The following is a 19,545-nucleotide window of genomic DNA, read 5'->3' as shown; positions in this document are numbered from 1 at the left end:
GTCTTCTCACCCTCTTCTTTAAAAATTTCTTCTTCGGAACTGTCACTCATTAAACATTTTTGTTTCTTCACTATTTTCAAAACTACTAGTAGTAAACTAGATACTGTTAACCATGGCAATACCAAGAGATCAAATGTTACTACTTAAATGATTGAGATGACAAATTATCTTTGTAATGGTGGATTTCTTAAAATTGTACTTAACCTTGGATTTAAAATAGGGCTTACATTATTGGGCTTTTCAATTTTTGATCAGTTTGACACACATTGTGATTGCAGTTTAAACTGTGAACTAGTAACTATTAAATATACAATTATCTATTTAGATATATTTATCTAGGCTACCAGAAAATATTGGCAAAACTGGTCACATTAATAGGATGTTTGCCACTATTTATTTATCACCTCAAAAGTGGGTTAAAGATAATGAATACATAATATTATTGGCAAACTCGACATAAATTCCTGACAAGGTGTCTATTATCTGTATTAAAAATTAGTCTTAAATAATCAGTTTGGTGGTTAGCAATAATAATTATATATATGAATTACTTGTAGTTTAGTAGTATTTTGTGTGAGATTTAAAAAAGTGTTGCATTAAAAGAAAGGTAAGACGTATATATTATCCTATTAAGACACAAATGTCCTTATACTGTATGAGTACATGACATTTTCTTCCAACTAAATTGTCTATACTTTCTTCAGGAAAAGAGAACTAGTATAATTTATATTATATTAACATAATATTAATAATATTATCATAATATTATCATGTATCAACATATATTAAATATTAAAATATGTATACAAGTTTTTCTATTTTCTGGAGTGTGTGTACAATTTTTTTGGCTGTTTCTGTATATCTTTATATGAACCTCATATTGGGACCCTTTGGTATTGTTCTTTTGACAAACTTCCCTCTCTTTTATAACATTAAGTTATAGTTTTTAGGTACTAATAAATAGATACAGTGTAGAGAAATTACAATGTACATGGCAGTAGAGTTCAGAACTCAGGTTGTTATTTAGCGTTAATTAAAAAAATTATTAGTTGTTAAGTTGTTATCATGGTTACCTTCATATAGTTTTCGTTGAGTATATAACTCAACTGTTTCTTACTTGATGCATAATACATTTACTGAATCTAGAGTTTTTGTAAGGTATAAAATGGCTAAGAGTTTGTATGTGCCTTATACTAGTAGTTATAAACCCTGGTCCTGGAGGACCCCTGTACAAATTATTCTTAGATTACATTACTGTACATTAATTATTATTATTATTATTATTATTGTTATTATTATTCAAGTAATCTGCAAATTAACAGCCTTTTCACGAACTGAAGGCAGGTATGATGGAGCAGGGAAATCACTCGAACATGCAGGATGGGGGTCCTTCAGGATCAGGATCAGGATCGAGAACCACTGTCTTATTATAAATTTTTATGCTAACAGTACCATATTGGTCTTGTTGTGGTTTTAGTAACCCACAGTGAAACCCAAGATACAAAGTTCAGTGCATCAGGTGCTCCGATATTTACCAGAGGTGTATTTGCTCACCTACCAGTTTCTTACATCCTGGTCTTACTTAGCAAACACTATCCTCAACCTCAACAGTATAATGTACTGCAGTGTGTTCCTCAAGCTATAGTTACAAAATGTATATGATAGTGATAGTGTCATTAAACCAATCATAGAGTTAATCACTTTTGCACCCATGGTTAAACATTCTTGATTAATTGGTCATTGGTGTGCTATGGTAACGTGCATTTTTTACACAGGCGTCCAAACAGGCCTTTAATGGCATCATGCTAGTGTAAACATGGTGATAACATAAGCAGCATATGTCAAACACATTTATGGCGTCAGTCATCATGTTTTACTGTGTAACAAGGATTAGTGGAATGGGAAAAAAAAAACTCTTCATACACAGTCACTTAAATAGTTTTACACACAGGGTGGCCTGAAATTATGGATCCATAGGCAAAAATGAAGTACAAATTAAAGCAAATGCTTAAATTGACTTTGCATCACTTGTGTATACACTTTTAATACTTTTCAATTATACATACACTATAACAAATTGCAGTGTGTATGATTATGATCATGAAGTTCAGCGGGTATTTTGATAGATCTTGGCAGCATAATTTTCGCTGCCCTTGTTAACCGATCAAATAAATTGATATATTAAATACAACAAAAGTACTGTTTTTTTTTTTTGTAACAGTGTTCATTGCTGCAGAAATACAAACACACAGACGTTTGCGTGCCAATCCACTCCTGTTTATCCTTTTGCCACAGAAACTCAAATAGACTTGAAAGGGAGGGGATTTTCATTCCTCAGTATTGTGTACGCAATAACTTCATGAAGCTACTCGGAATATAATCAAGTTTACATCTGCCCTAACTTATCTGGTCTAATGGTCCATCAGAAACCATTTTTATTTAGCTGACTACATTTTTATCAGTAAGTATGGATCAAGACAAAGGTGGCTCTGGATCACAAAGGTAAGGAATTAATCAGAAACAGTTATATATATTTTTTCCGCTTATGTAAAATTTATTGCATAGATTAAATAAACATGGTTGCTTTCGCTCTGTTAATATAATTTTGTACATCTTGTGTAAGAAACAGAGAAAGGATGACATGGATATATATATATTTTTTATGATAAATGTGCCAATACAATTTCATGCTTTGTAGCAAAAATGTCTTTGGACTGAAGGTTAAAAAGAAGAAGAAGAAAGTCAGCAAAGGTCTAGTCTTTGCAAATAAAGGTGCTCAAGGTATGACCTCCAAAACAACTATAGAATCATGTAAAGATGCAGAACCTTTTAAGTGGATTTATAATATTTGACCATTTTTAACTTAGATGATTCGGATATTAAAAGTGGTGCTGAAGAACCTTCAGGTGCAGAAGCTCAAGTCCCTGAACCTGTCAGTGAGCCTTATCTCTCTGCCTACTTGTCTTTCAGAGAAGTTATCAATATTAAGAGGTAAATGATTTTTACCTATTTGTCTAATTTAATATGCGGTTTTAACGAGGAGTATAATTGATATCTGTGCTATTCTTTATCATACTAGAGCCAAAACTGTGCCCAAGATTTTGGAAAGTGAAAGCAAACCACTCACTTTTCAGGTACTGACTTCATTTACAGAGTGTCCCAAAAGTCTCCATACATACATAAAGGAAATGTGTTCTTCTTAGCAACGTTAAGTAACTTTAATTACAAAACATTCTCCACGTTAGTGCCTGTAATCTGCCAATCATCCTCTACTGTATATACGCATGTGACTTTTGGGGTGCTCTGAATACTGTATATAGTATATAGACATTAAAGAAGGCTTACTAAAAATGACAAATTTTGTGACCAATCCCTACATCAGATCTCCATCAACATCACAGAGGCTAGACAGCTGGTGGGTGAGAATATCGACCCCAGTGTGGTGATTGAAATTGGAGATGAAAAGAAACAGACATCGGTAAAAGAGGGTACCAATGCACCCTTTTACAATGAGGTGATTTCCACTTACCTTGACATTAAATGCACATCTGAATCTGACTGATTTTTGTCTCATAATAAAATTAAACATTACATTTTTCCCCTCCAACAGTATTTTGTGTTTGACTTCTTCGTACACCAAGAGATATTTTTCGACAAAGTCATTAAACTATCAGTAAGTATGTCAGTAGAATATAAAAATGATTTCATTGTTAACCAGATTTAGAAACTGTGACATGGAATTTGTTTTAAATTATTCCTAAAGGTCATGCATTCGAAGATCATGAAAAGCTTTTGTGTGGGGACGTTTAAGATTGATGTTAGAACTGTCTACAGTCAGCCTGGTAAGAGTTTTAAAGTTTTAAATATTGTCCTTAGTTCACCAGATCATAACCCCTGTCTTGTCTGTTCCAGGTCATCAGTTTACCAATAAATGGGCAGCTCTTATAGATCCCACAGACGTCAACTCAGGGGTCAAAGGTCACTTAAAGTGTGACATCTGTGTGACGGCGAAAGGAGATGCATTGCCCCGTTCTCAGAAGTTTAAAGACGCTGAAGAGCAAATCGAAAAGTAATTTCTCATTATTTTTATTTGTTTAGAGACTAACTCATTAATGTACGATCTGATGTTCGGTAATCTTACATCTCTTCTTTGTAAATCAGGACTATTTACGATTAACTACTTGCACACTATTTACTTTACTTTCATCCAGGAACCCACTGCTGCCTGAAGGCTTTCCATCTATGCGCCCATGGGCTCGCTATTATGTGAAAGTGTACCGAGCAGAAGGCCTTCCCAGAATAAATTCTAGCATCATGGCTAATGTGACCAGGGCTTTTGTTAGTGACAACACAGCTCTTATAGATCCATATGTTGTGGTGTCATTCTTCGGACAGGTGGTAAGTTTATTTGAGAAGCATTAATAAACTAAAGCATTAAAAATATATATATTTTTTTTACAGTGTCATTTATGTAGCATAGAACATATCCAGTTTACAGAACTATCAAGTTTATTTGTGGAAAAATGCTGACTTTTGCTCCAAATCGTTCCAACAGGGCCGGACCTCCACGCAGAAGAGTACAGCAGACCCTGTATGGAACGAGCAGGTGGTGTTTAAAGAGATGTTTCCTCCTTTGTGTCAGAGGCTAAAGATCCAGGTGCTGGATGAGGGTAGCATGAATGATGTAGCCATCGGAACTCACTATATTGATCTGCGCCGAATCTCCAATGACCAGGATGGAGATAATGGTACTGTATATCTTAGATTTAGGAGTAAGTGTATGTGTTGTGCTTTGCAATGGTTGTTTTGCATTGTTGTTTTCGTTCTGTTATTTAGGTTTCCTCCCCACATTTGGTCCAGCCTGGGTCAACATCTACGGATCAGCCCGTAACTCCACGATGGTGGATGACAGTCAAGACATGAATGAGGGAATAGGGGAAGGGGTGTCATTTCGAGGAAGGATTTACCTGCAGCTAACTGTGGAGATCCTGTCTGGAGGGGCTGAATCAAAATCTCTGCTCTCTATCAAGATGCCTAAAGATAAAGGTGGAAAAGCAGGAGCTAAGGACCCCAAAGCTGCAGCAGGAGGGGCAGGTGGAGGTGAAGAGGAAAAAGGCAAGGCTACAGGAGCCATGGTGCTGCCTGTGGATCCACCTGAAATGGTAAAAAACCTTACCATGCTCTATCTGTCAATCGTTCTGTCCAGTCTTCACTTTAGTCTATAGCAGTAATTTGTGTTGATCTGTTTGTTTTATTTTGTAGATCAGTGATGAGGACAAGGAGAAGTTCCTGCTCTTTGGTGTTGTGTTTGAGGCAGCTATGATTGACAGGAAGATTGGTGACAAACCTATTAGTTTTGAATTCACCCTTGGTAAGAACATTAATAATAATAATAATAATAATAATAATAATAATAATGGTGACTTAACAATTTGTTATTTATTTAACTTTGGTTATCTAGGAAACTTTGGTAACTTTATTGACGGTGCTGCTCTACCAGCTGCCAAGAAAAAAGTAGAGAGAGGTCCTGATCCTTCAAGCCAAGAAGCTGTCACGACTACTCCTCTTCTGGAAACTCAACCATCAAAAACTTGCAAATCCACCACACCTTTAGAGAAACCTGTTATAGGAGATGGAATCAGGTACAGTGCCTTGCAAAAGTATTCGTACCTTCTGAACTTTTCAACATCTTGTTGGGTTGCAACCACAAGCGTACATGTATTTTATTGGCCAGCGTAAGAGGCACATAATTATGAAAAGAAGGGAAAATCCTAAATGGTTTTCCACATTTTTTCTGATTAAAAATCTGAAAAGTGCGGTGTGAGTTTGTAGTTTTTGCAGTGGTTTGCAGTTGTGCCACCCTGATCAATTGTTCAAAGCTTGGAATATTTTTTCATAACCTTTATATATGTATAAAACTTCTCTGCAACTTTATCCCATGCTTTATGATGCTGTTTGTTCACTAATGTTCTTTAATAAACCTCTGAAGGCTTCACAGTACAGCTGTATTCATACTCATATTAAATTACACACAGATTTATGAATGAAATGACTTTTTAAAGCAATGTGTTAGGGATAAAAAGTAAAGGGAGCTAAATACAAGTTCATGCCACACTTTTCAGTTTTTTAAAAACTATTTATTACTTTTGCAAGGCACTGTAGACTTACTGTTCTTCATTTTTGTCACAATTTTTAGTTCATTTTAGTCCTCTGCTTTTTTTTTTTAATCTTGTCTGTTCAGGAACTACTTATACATACCCATTTTAAACAAGAAACCATGTATCCATGTGTGGAGCTCCTGGGAGGACTGGACATACCGCCTTTACTATTCTAACATGCTGGACAGGATCGCCATCATGTTTGTATGTCATCATACAGTTGTTAGGAATTACATAATGTGACTTGTTAATGGGATACCACTTATGCTCATGCCATATCTCAACCAGGAAGAGGGAGTCGCCAAGGTAACAGAACTGGACAAGCTGGTGGACCCATGTGCGGAGGCTTTTATACGTGCTGTTTTAAAAGAATTTTGTAAGGATGCCAGGTACTAAAAAGATTCTCTCCATATAACAAATGGCAATTATATTATGCTATTACATGGCAATTACATATTTCACAATGCTTCAAGGATAATATGATCTAAAAATTCATTTGCATTTGGACGTTATCAGTCAACCATACACTTGTCTTTGTGTATCAAACTGAAATATGTTTGGAAAATAGATTGAATGTGTGTGTGTGTGAGTATATATATATATATATATATATATATATATATATATATATATATATATATATATATATATATATATATATATATATATCATGATTTAAAAAATAATTATTATGGTTAAAAAAAATGTATGTATTAATTTTTCCCTAGGGAATTTATCAGTTTTGCTGAAAACAAAGTGAAAGGAAACAATTTGACGATGTTGGACAAAAAGAGACTTATTTTGTGCAAACAGGAACTGGTGAGGGGTAACAAGCAACTCATTTTTTTCAAACAACAGATTTTGCACATCTTTGTGAAATCAGTTTATCAGTTGTCATGACTGTATAATTTTGTCTTTCTCTCTCTGTCTTTTAGGAGAACATGATAGGAGCAGCTGGAAGCATCACTGAACCAAAGAGAAAGGCTCTAACTGTCAAAGAGATGCTGAGAGAGGCGCAGAAACTCTCTCATCGAATCAGATTCCTGGTGGAAGAGGTCTGGACACAGTTCTATCCTTATGATTCTCTCTGTGTGTTTCGGTATCTTTCTGTGTACATCATGGAATAATTGATTCAAGTATTTTAATCTTCTTTAACAATACTTATATTTTTATCTGTTTCATGTCTGTCTCAGCCGCAGCACACACTGCCAGATGTGTTTGTCTGGATGCTGAGCAACAATAAACGTGTAGCATATGCCCGCATCCCTGCACGCCATCTGCTTTACTCTGATAAACTTGTGGAAAGAGGGAGAGACTGTGGCAAAATAAAAACTTTGTTCCTTAAGGTAGAGTACTACTAAATACCATCCATATATACAGTATATATGTATATGTATATATATATATATATATATATATATATATATATAATATATATATATATATATATATATATATACATATATATTTATTTATTTATTTATTTTTTGTTTTCAGGAGAAAAGCTTAACATATTATTCCCTGCTAGGATTTCTGATCCAGCTTTAATGTCTGATAATTCCTTTCTCAGCCCCCGTCCAAACGTGGAGCAGTTGGGTGGATAGTGCAGGCTAAACTGGATGTGTACCTGTGGCTGGGCAGAAGCAGAGAGTCGTCCCATATGATGGAGAATCTCCCTGCAGGCTTCGAGCCACTGGGGGGAACATCAGTGGAGGATGGAGGCTCTCTTCCTGACAGTTTATTTTATAGAGGTTAGAGTCTTCAGGAAATTTCAGAGCAATCCTATCGTACAATACGTTGTATCACGATGCCCTTCAGCTGTTGGATCTAGTAGCTCATTTATGAGGTTATATACTGTACATTTAAAGAAACTAAGAGTATGATGAGCAAATAAAGCAAGGAAGGCTAAAGGATCAAATTGAACATATACTGTATATTTACAATGCATTTTTCCAGAAGTGCTGCATCTTTTCACTAAATTGTAAAATCAAAGATAAATGACAATATAAATAAGCATTTACAGAAATATGTAATTATATACAGAAGTGCTGATGCATGGGACTATAGTGGTAATGAGTTACAACGCATTGATGCATATTTCAAATTATACAATTATTTCCTTTTTTCCAGACCATCACAGGTTTCAGCTGAGGGCTCATATGTACCAGGCTCGTGGGCTCATCGCAGCAGACAACACAGGCCTGTCAGACCCCTTCGCCAGAGTATCCTTCCACTCAAACACCCAGTGCACAGCAGTAAGCACATACTTTGTGATACACACGTTTTGGGAGTAACTTCACTGTCAGGAAGCTACGGTGTTAAGCTTTTAATATGCTTTCATGATTCTGTAAAACATGTTAGACAAGTGTTTTTTTTGTCACAATCTATAGACAACACTGGCAAATGCATCATACAGAATGAGGACACTATGTATGATTAATTGGTACAGTATCTTTTCACTCTTACAACTTTAAATCACAATGAACCTCTTCTTTCCTTTAGGTCATTAACCAGACTCTTACTCCAACTTGGAACCAGATGTTGATGGCAAATAAGGTGTCTCTGTATGGAGAGCTCACTGACATTGTACAAGAGCCGCCTCTTGTTGTTGTTGAGGTCTATGATGAAGATGCAGTGGTAAGTTTAAATTCTTTATTATAGCTGAACATTATCATGCTTGTACATTTGAGTGGATTTTTTAATCTCCTAAAATAATTAGGAAATCATTTGAAGAAAAGAAAAAATTACTTTTTTATGACTACTGTGGATGACATTTATGTACCTTTACTTATTTATATATAAACCCTTAAAGGGAAACTCTAACCTCATACAGTACATGTAAAACATGTTTACATTGAAATATTTTTGATATGCTTTGTGATTCTGGTGTAAATTAGTGATTATTTTTGTGAAAAAGGAGGGGTTGTCTGCTACAAAAGCGTATTGCCTTCACAAAAGAAACAAAAATCACAGAAATTATCTTACAATTATGAGATATTATCTCGTAATTATGACTTACTAACTTGTAATTATGACTTAATATCTCATAATTATGTTATTATCTCTTAATTATAAGATTATAAGTTTTTGTGGTGCCTAGATTATGATAAACTCAAACCATATGAAATATGTATTAATGGTGCAATTGATGGGCTTTTCTGAAATGCCCAGTAGTTAATTCACCCTAATGTAGAATCATCAAGCTAAACGATAGGATAGGTGCTACATCCCCATGGTTGTGCAATAGGGCGCTTCCACCCAAAAGGATGCAATAATTTTAATTTCCGATGTCATGAGCAAAAATGCGCTTCTTTACCATAGATTTGTGCAATAAAATACCCTTTTTTTTTTATTCACAGGGCAAACCAGAGTACCTGGGCTCCACTATAGCTGTGCCAGTGGTCCGGCTCAACGAGGAGCCTTACACACCACCTCAGCTGCAGTACAGTGCTCTTTTTTACGGTAGCATGTCTGGTGGTGACATACTTGGAGCGTTTGAGCTTATCCAGGTACAAAACAAAATCTTAAAAGCGTCATTTCCTTAGGGGTTATGTTAGGTTCTATAATATTTTGGGACAATCTCCCCACATTTATCTTAATATTTCATGATTTGTATGCATTATGTTGTATAACTTTATATTACTGATTACTCTGCAAAATATTGTATTTTTTCAAGTTGTATTAAATAAATGAAATAATGCTGAAACATTATACTAATCAAAGCTCAATTACAAACATAAATGTTAAGACAGGAAAGCATCCACTACCTGAGATAGATCAGCCAGAGGGCCAGATCTACCCCGTGCCTTCATACATCCGACCTGTGCTCTGCAAATATCGAATTGAGGTGAGTTTAACGTAATTGTCCAGATTTAAAATAGTTACACAAAGTGTTTACAGTGTATAAAAGGTGATGTGTGATTTAAGGTCCTGTTCTGGGGGTTGAGGGAACTGAAGAAGGTGCAGCTCCTTCCTGTGGATCGGCCCCAGGTCTTTATTGAGTGTGCAGGAAAAGGCGTTAACTCCTCTGTGATACAAAGCTACAAAAGCAACCCAAACTTCTCTGTGCTCGTGGACGCCTTTGATGTGGTAACTTCGATATTGTCCTAATGCCCTAGTTGTTTTCAATTTCTTAAAAAGTATTATATCGTTTTGTGTGATGTTGAGTTGCTTAGTTGTTAGCACCGTTGCTTTGCACCTACTGATTCGAGGGTCCGAGTCTGGTCTCTGCTGTGCGTGCATGGAGTTTAAATGTTCTTCCTGTGCTCGGTCGCTCCAAAGACATGATGACACGTATTTCCAAGGATGTGTTAGTGTGTGATTGTGCCCTGTAAACGGCTTAGATAACAGATGGATGGATGATTGTTACTAAGGCATTTTGAAATTACCCCTTATAATAGTGTAGTGGTTAGCACTGTCGCCTTGCACCTCCAGGGTCCGGGTTCGATTCCCATTTCTGTGTGCATGAAGTTTGCATGTTCTTCCCGTGCTTGGTGGGTTTTCTCCGGTTCCTCCCACAGTCCAAAGACCTGCAGATTAGGCTAATTGGCATTCCCAAATTGCTCCTAGTGTGTAAATGAGAGTGTGTATGTGTGTTTGCCCTGCAATGGATAGGGCTGCTGTTCAGGGTATTCCCCACCTCCCCAGCCTCCTGGGATAGGCTTATAGGATAAAGCAGTGTGAGTGAGTGAGCATTACTATCACTGAACAGTACTTGTTTACATAAATCTATTGATATTAGTATTACAGTACTTGATTCATAAATAAATCTATATATATTCAAACTGATAAATGAGGCCCAATGTCTTGTCACAGTCTTTAATGCATTTGGAGTGGAGACGGGTACCATTTGCCATGTTGATTGCCATTTTGTCCATAAGTTAATAGTGTAAAGAGGCACAAACACACCAAATGAAAATCGAAATTGATTGGTGAAACTGTGTTGCGTTAAAAAAAAAAAAAACTGTTTGTCCGCACATAATTCCCTGTTTTCATTATGCAGGAGCTGCCTGAGAATGAGTACCTCCACCCTCCTCTCACAATCACTGTGGTGGACTGGAGAGCCTTTGGCAGAAGCACTCTGGTGGGCAGCCATGTCATAAACAACCTGACCCTGTTCAAATACACGCCTCCATCTTTACCACCTTCCAGACCACTGCCACCCGAGCCAGCCAGTATAGAGCGTAATGGGTGTTTTTTTTTCAAGTAACATTTTCCTGTCATAGACAGAAGTAATATAGCCAAACAGCTACCATAATCTGTTATATCTGTTCTTTCCTAGCTGAACCACTGCCTGGACCAGAGGGCACCGAAGCACAAACCGGTGAGGATATATACATAAACATAGAGCAGGGGGACATCAGCAAACCTTCTCCAACACCTGAGCCAGTGCCTCAGGACAAGAAGGTGGGTTAAACACTTAAACAGATATACATACTCAGCAAAATAATAGTGCTCCTGAATAGTCTTCAATTATTCCTACAGCACAGAGTCTCTACAAAAAGCAAGCGAAGATCTACAAAAAGAAAGAAGCGCACTGCTGCTGATGAGTCCGCTGACAACGTCATTGACTGGTGGTCTAAGTACTATGCTTCGGTTGAGAAGATCCAAATGGTCAGACTGAACTCTTATCACTAGTGCATTCCTAATTCAACTCTAATATGTTTTATTTGGTTGCATTAATAATCCTACAATATTTTTATCCATAGTCAAAACAAAGGGAAGTCAACCCATTTCCAAACATCTATGAAGCTGGTAAGAAACAGAACTTGTTTTTATTAGCACATTAATCTAATCAACAGTTATTTAGTAGAACTGAAGCACATCCTGCGAGCTTTAGCCCCGTTCAGACACACACATGTTGTGATGTATTGCAGTACCTCCTCTTCACAACTTGCTCACAGATGGAATATCCACTATGGGTAAGACTAGCTGGAGAACACCCAGTCTATTACATGCATCTGTTTTGTTAGTGGACAAACTGACTTAAAAGTGGTACACTGTAGCTGTAACAAAAAGGGCTTATAAAACAACAGGGAACATTGTGCATTATGCATCCACCGTGCATGAATGATTACTTTTGTTTCTTTCTTTCTTTTTCTTTTGCTCTCATGCTCCAATTCTCTAATTGAAACCCAAAAACCACATAATAAATATCGCATCATTTTATCTTGAAGCTAAGGGAATGAAAGACAGGAAAAAGGATTTCAACTTCAAGGGTGTATTGGAGCAGAACAAAGTCGCAACTTTAAAGGTCTGATTTGATTGCCACTTAATTGCTGGAATTGATGTCAACCCTGCATGCTATTGTATAGTTTTTTAGATGACCTGATGTAAAGAGTCCCACTCCTTATGCTCCCTGTAGATTTATGACAAAGAGCTGGAGGCAGAGTTTGGCCCTTTTGATGATTGGGTCAAAACATTCGAACTATTCCGTGGTAAGGCAAATGAAGAAGAGAGCTCTGGGGTTGAGAGGTTTGTTGGAAAGTTCAAGGTGAGTTACTATTGTGTAAGAATTTCTGTGTACATAATTGTTTTATTTATAAATACTGATATTAAACAAGGTCTGTTTAATGTCGAACCCCAGGCTGGGTTTTGTCTATACAAGCTGCCTGATGGTGATCAAGAAGGTTGTTTGGACTCTGAAGAGTATAAAATAAGCCACGGTATTCCACCCAACAACTCTGTAAACGTTCTGATCCGAGTGTACATTGTTGCAGTAAGTTTCCATCTAATTCTTTCCGGAACACAAGTCTGTTATAAAGTCTCCTCTCCTGTAATCTGTAATGCAAGCTTATATATTTTAATGTACCCTACAGGGTTTTTCAATAACATGCTCTGCATTAAGTAATGTATTATATACTTCATAATAAATGCATGTAAGGTATAAGCACTGCTCTTGCTAGCTCTCAGTATGACTGCAAATCAATCCCTGCTACCTGATGTCACGCAGGTACGAATGGGTTCCCTATTGAGTCTGGTTCCTCTCAAGGTTTCTTCCTATTTACTTTTGCACTCAGTTTGCTCATCAGGGAAAATCTAATTATTTTCACTTAAAGATATTTTCTCACATATTTCTTACTAATTTAACAAATTTTATTATTATTTTATTATTTAATGATAATGACCATTATTTAAATGATTTTTTTTTTTATTGAATTGAGGCTTGTAGATGGTCTATAGAGATTCATTCAGCTCTGATGTTCTCTTTAAATGCCTAAAACAGGACAAACATTATATGGACAAAAGTATTTGGCCAAACCTGCAATGGCATTAAAGCCAAACACACACAGACTTCAATATGGAGTTGGAACCGCCTTTTGCAGCTATAACAGCTTCCACTCTTCTTGAAAGGCTGTCCACAAGATTTTGGAGTGTTTCTGTGCGAATTTGTCATTCTGTAGAGCACTGATGAGATCAGGCACTGATGTTGGATAAGAAGGCCTGGTTTGTAATCTCCATTTCCAGTTTATCCCAAAGGTGCTTGATGGGGTTGAGGTCAGGGCTCGTTGTGGGCTATTCAAGTTCTTCCTTAACGAACCCTTGAAACATGTCTTTATGCACTTCCTTGCTTTGTACACTGAGGCACAGTCATGTTGGAATAGAAAAGAGTCTTTCCCAAACTGTTGCCACAAAGCTGAAAGCATAGCATTGTCCAAGATGTCTTGTTTTTTTTTTTTTTTGAAGCATTAAGTCCCTCACCGGGGATAAAAGGCCTGATTAAAACACCAAAATTCAGTTTGGCCAAATACTTTTGTCCATATATTATACCTTACATAATCACAATTTAGATGTCAGGTTTTGGTTTAAAATGCTGCCCTAAATCCCTTATTAGGCCACCAACCTCCATCCAGCCGACCCTGATGGAAAGGCAGATCCTTATATCGTGCTGAAACTTGGAAAAACAGAAATCAAGGACAGAGACAATTACATCCCAAAACAACTCAACCCAGTGTTTGGCAGGTAATAATTTTAGGCAATTAGTCAAAAAAAAAAGTGAGCATATTGTATATTTGATGGTAGTATATGATTTTATTTTATTTTATTTTTTTCTCTAAATTTGTAAATCAAATTTCTCCCTTAGATCTTTTGAAATACAAGCCTCTTTCCCTAAGGAATCCTTACTGAGAATTCTCATCTATGATTATGATGTCATTGGCGGAGATGATTTGATGGGAGAGACAGCGATAGATTTGGAGAACCGATTTTACAGCAGATACAGAGCAACCTGCGGCCTCCCAACTGAATATGCCATGTGAGCATAAGCATTACACCTAAAAGATCCTTTGGTGGATGGTTGAGGCTAATATGTAATTAAATAATAATGTTTTATATATTGTTATTGCTAGTGAGGGCTACAATGCCTGGAGAGATGCCATAAAACCAACTGATTTGCTGATTAAGCTGTGCAAAGAAAACAGACTTGACAGCCCTCGCTTTACTCCTGGTAGAATCACCATTGGAGAAAAGGTTTACACTGGAAAAACGGTCTTTGTTGATGAGGGTGATTATAATTACATAAATACAACTAAATACATTTTTAAAGATAAGTGTTCTCATTGGTTGAGTGTCATGCTGAGAGAGTGCTTTTATATTTCAGATCAGGTAGTTGAGTCCTATGAACATTTGGCACTAAAGGTACTCCATAGGTGGGAAGATATGCCAGGTGTGGGCTGCAAACTAGTGCCAGAGCACATCGAGACACGCACCCTCTACATAAAGGACAAGCCAGGCATGGACCAGGTAATTCGTGATTATATTGAACCTTTCACAGATTTGCTCGTTTTGAATATTCAACTTTGAATAATAATAAGAAATAAAAACACACAGCCAAGGGGAAAAATGCATGCAATAATGTAATCCCTGGTCCGGCTCTTATATGGGTAATAAACCAAACACAAAGAATGTAAGTAATTCAGACCTAGCTTGCAAAGTATGAAGAAATATCATTGAAGATTTATCTCTACTGTGCAAGAACTAGATTTTATATTTTGACTGAGCTTTATCTGGTGGTCAGTTTAAGGCTGTCTAAGAATGGTTAAAGGTTATTAGAACTGCGTGCTGTAACATATACATAAATGTATACATTGCTTTTCTCTTAGACTTCAGTTCTTAAACTGAGGACAGTAGAATAGTGCTAGGAAGGCTAAATACAGTAAGTCCCTGACTTATGAACATTTGAGTTACAAACATTCCTGCAGATACGAACTGCAGGTCAACAAACATTCATACTGTAGATGCAAACAAATGGCAGAAGCTTATGTGTTTTGTACAAAAAATAGACACTAATATATTGGAATTACCTGAGCTACAAAACCATATAACCCCTGAGCTAAATGGTGAAAAATATTTAGTTTAGTATTAAAGTATTGTTGCCCAGAACCTGGTAAAGAAAATTGAGAGATGAGAATTCAGACTGCTTCTCCTAAACCCACATGTATTGTTTAGGGCCATCTGCAGATGTGGGTAGATATCTTTCCTATGGACATGCCTCATCCTGGACCCCCTGTGGACATTTCCCCCCGAAAACCCAAAGGGTAACACTACATAGCTAATTAGACATAAACCATCTTTGTGCCGTGTAATTACTAATATACCGTATTTCTGCTTTACAAAGATATGAATTGAGGATCATAATCTGGAACACAGAAGATGTCATTTTGGAGGACACCAATTTCATAACGGGCCAACAGTCCAGTGACATCTATGTTAAAGGGTAAATATGTGCTGTGTGTTTAACCAGTGAAAAGACTAGTACACAGTGACAATAAACATCTGCATGAATATGTTCTTGTTCCATTTATGAGATATTTTACTTTTGCCTCTGTAAATGCTCAGATGGATGAAGGGCCTTGAAGATGATGGCCAGGAAACTGATGTGCATTATAACTCTCTCACTGGCGAGGGTAACTTCAACTGGCGCTTCGTATTCCCTTTCAACTACCTTCCAGCTGAGAAACTGGTAGTTGTAAGCAAGCGTGATAACATCTTTTCTCTGGACAAGACAGAACAGAAGCTGCCTGCAGTCTTAGTGCTACAAGTGTGGGATTTTGAGAGATTGTCCTCTGATGATTTCCTTGGTAAGTGCAAATGTGCCATTTTAAGTTTTGGACTCAAACATCACAACTGAGGGGATCCAAAAGCTGTGTAGAGAATACCAACCGGCTTGTAGTCACCTGTATGGTGAAAATACACATTATTGGAGAATATTTGTTCAGGATGGGTGATGCAAACTTAAAGTTTCTTGTATCCTTATTTATTATTAGACATATGCAAACTTTGCACTTAACTGTACATGCCACTGGAAATGTTGACCAGACTTTAGACTTGCGTTTTTCTATAAACAATATAATACAATTTTTCTATGACGTGCCTTTTGATTTACAGGTTCAGTGGAGTTGGACCTGCATGGGTTTCCTCGTGGTGCCAAAACAGCAAAAGAGTGTAAGATGGACATGCTAACTAACCCCGGTGAGAATATATCCATCTTCCAGCAGAAACGTGCCAAAGGCTGGTGGCCTTTTGTAAAGACTGAAGAACTTACGGTAATTAATTTCAAATGAATTAAGTAATTAAAAAACTGAATTATTACTGTTACTGCAACTTAGATTTAACTTGCTTTAAAAAAATTGCTGTAGGGAAAAGTGGAGGCTGAATTCCATTTGGTAACAGCTGAAGAAGCTGAGAAGAATCCTGTAGGTCGAGCACGCAAGGAGCCAGAACCACTAGAAAAACCCAAGTAAGCTGAATGTAAAACTTTCCTATGTCCAGAATTTGTATAAGGCTTAAATTTTTTCAGACCGGTATTATATTAATACTTTCTTCTGTCTTTTCAGTCGACCAGATACAACCTTCTCTTGGTTCGTGAACCCTTTTAAGTGTTTTTTCCATCTAATCTGGAAGAACTATAAGAAGTACATCATAGCTGCTCTGGTGCTGCTTATCCTGGCTCTGTTTCTTGCCTTGCTCTTCTACACTCTCCCGGGCGCCATCAGCAACAGGATTGTCAGTGGATGATGGATCACACTTGGTAATAAGCTGTCGGCCAAATAAAAACACACTTGCTGATAGCACCTTATTGCACTGTATGAGACTTTGTGTTTATACTGGTTTAAACTCTTGATTTTACCAAATAAGGAAACAAACGGAGGCGACCACAATGAGATGATGACAAATAAGTCAAAACCTTAAGATAGAAGATTTCTATTACATTTATTCTCGTATTATTGTGCAATACTTTTCTCCACTGTTATTTAGTTTTTTTAACATATATATGGCTCTGTAATTGTTTTACTATAAATGTTAAGTTGGAAATTGGGTGTTTTATTTGTCAATTATTCCTATGTATCAACAAAGCAACTGATCTGTGTAAAATGATAATAGTACCAGTAGCTTCGTTGTTTGTTTATTTTTGTTGTGGGTGTCATTTTAGAATACATGTGCTATGCATGCCCTCGGTAGATTTGTTAATCTCTAGCTCATCCCTCCTGGAAATCCTGGAAAAAAGGTGTGGTTAATGGGATTTTTCAACATTCCCTATATGAAAAAAAACTCTGTTCATGCTCACCTCACCATCCACAATGAAAAATAAGATTGATCAGATATTAGACAATCTTCTCTACTCATATGCCCAGTAGACATGTAGACATTTACTTGTCCACAACCGAAGATGCTCTTTTCCAGAGCCATTTACAAAAGTGCTTTGAAGTTTCCATCAGTAGATAGATCCTTACACTGGGTTACTAGGTTGATAATTAGAAGAACTGTCCATTAAAAACTATTGGGAGGGGTTTTTTTGTTTGTTTTTTTGTACAAGGGTCAACCTGGACAGTCTGAGCAGTCCGCAGCATGCTGCAATGCGCCATATCTTCTGTGATAATCAACACTTTTCCAGCAGTTTCTGCTATAGTACTTCTGTGGGATCACTTCCAACAGACATCAACAAGCCTTGGGCTCCCATTACCATGTTGCAGGTTCACTGGTTGTCCTTTCTTTTTTCCTGCTTCCAAACACATCAACTTGAAGAACTGACTGTTGACTTGCTGCTTAATATATATCTCAATCAAGTGACTGTAACTATGTGCTATTCAGTTCACCTTTTAATTTTTCCAGTTTTTGGATTTGTACATCAGCACAATGGATTTGAAATTGAGTAACTGTGATGTGATTGACATGTAGGCTTTCAGCTTTAATTCTGTATGTCCAACACAAATAATTAGGAAACTGACTGATGAACAATTTGTTGTCAAGTCTTGGAATATTTCTCTGTTATTTCATGGCCACAATTCAGGTGATAAATGATCTGGAGTCCATTTCAAGTGTTGAATTTGCCTTCTGTAGCTGTACCTGTGTGTGTGAGAGAGAGGAAAAACCTTAGGAGCAGTCAGATTAACTGATACAAGACCAACATGCCTTGAAGGCCAGAAAAAACAACACAGAATTCTTTCCTTGGTGAATAAAGACCGAGGAGGTATGAAGTATCATTGTGAAAGTCTGCCACCAAGAGACACCTTCATGAATGTAAATAAAGACAGTCTAGCTCAAGATGCAAACCAATGTAACACTTAAAAACAGAAAGAGCAGATAAGACTTAAAAAAAAAAAAAACTTTAAAAAGCTTGCCCAGTTCTGGTACACTAATCTGGACTGAAAAAGGGAGGGACCACTCATGTTATGATGCTCCATGATGGAGGCTCACTGGTGTTTATTGAGGATGTGACTGCTAATAGAATTAGCTAAATTAATTCTAAAGTGTACAGAACTATACTTTAAGTTAAGCCTTTATTTGTCACATATACATTACAGCATAGTGAAATTGCTTCTTCGCAAATCCCAGTGTAACTGGGGTCACAGCGGAGGGTCAGCCATGATACAGCACCCCTGGAGTAGATAGGGTTAAGGGCCTTGCTCAAGGCCCAACAGTGGCAAACTGGTGGAACTGGGGATCGAACCGCCGATCTTCTGATGAGTAACAGTGCCTTAAACCTCAGAGCCACCACTGCCCCTTTACTAAGATTCATCCAATCCTGCAAAATAGATAAGAAGGCACTTCATAGTACAGATTGATAAAGCCCCTTAAATTAAAGCTGAATGTATATACTTAAATCACATATTGATTGCTTTATTTCAAATACATTGTGGTGGTAGTGTATACAGAGGCAACAAAACAAAAATCGCATCCCTGCCCTGTCAATACTTATGAACCCCAACGCAGTTATCATACTCATTTTATTGTTTTCTCCTTAAAGAAATGTCAAAACCACTATATTGGGGATTTAATCCCCAGTCCATATCCACTTGACTGCTACCCTTTTGAATTGTCCCATCTCATCCTATAATCTGGAAAAATCTGAGAGAGCCAACTGTAAAAGCTTATGTTCTCTATTGCA

General features: G+C 36.9%; 1 protein-coding gene across 1 annotated transcript; it reads left to right on the top strand.

Annotated features, from left to right (window-relative positions):
• Window positions 1–2,357: 2,357 nt before the first annotated feature.
• fer1l6 (fer-1 like family member 6) lies at window positions 2,358–17,980 on the top strand. Its single transcript, XM_053497293.1, has 42 exons — window positions 2,358–2,502; window positions 2,699–2,781; window positions 2,868–2,991; window positions 3,080–3,134; window positions 3,383–3,514; window positions 3,611–3,673; window positions 3,764–3,842; window positions 3,913–4,069; window positions 4,212–4,398; window positions 4,556–4,748; window positions 4,837–5,162; window positions 5,263–5,371; window positions 5,462–5,642; window positions 6,242–6,362; window positions 6,447–6,547; window positions 6,887–6,977; window positions 7,094–7,213; window positions 7,352–7,504; window positions 7,729–7,909; window positions 8,289–8,413; window positions 8,661–8,795; window positions 9,518–9,667; window positions 9,907–10,005; window positions 10,086–10,247; window positions 11,161–11,341; window positions 11,440–11,564; window positions 11,643–11,771; window positions 11,867–11,912; window positions 12,035–12,079; window positions 12,335–12,411; window positions 12,523–12,651; window positions 12,745–12,876; window positions 13,993–14,120; window positions 14,242–14,412; window positions 14,507–14,661; window positions 14,758–14,900; window positions 15,606–15,694; window positions 15,775–15,873; window positions 15,996–16,237; window positions 16,545–16,702; window positions 16,796–16,896; window positions 16,994–17,980. Exons 1-42 carry the CDS (start codon window positions 2,468–2,470, stop codon window positions 17,172–17,174), a joined length of 5,493 nt encoding a protein of 1,830 aa, XP_053353268.1. The 5' UTR covers window positions 2,358–2,467; the 3' UTR covers window positions 17,175–17,980.
• The last annotated feature ends 1,565 nt before the right edge of the window (window positions 17,981–19,545 follow it).

Source organism: Clarias gariepinus, chromosome 5 (assembly GCF_024256425.1).
Source record: "Clarias gariepinus isolate MV-2021 ecotype Netherlands chromosome 5, CGAR_prim_01v2, whole genome shotgun sequence".
Taxonomy (NCBI): domain Eukaryota; kingdom Metazoa; phylum Chordata; class Actinopteri; order Siluriformes; family Clariidae; genus Clarias; species Clarias gariepinus.
Note: the sequence above shows the minus strand (reverse complement) of the source record. Positions and strands in the feature narration are given on the sequence as shown.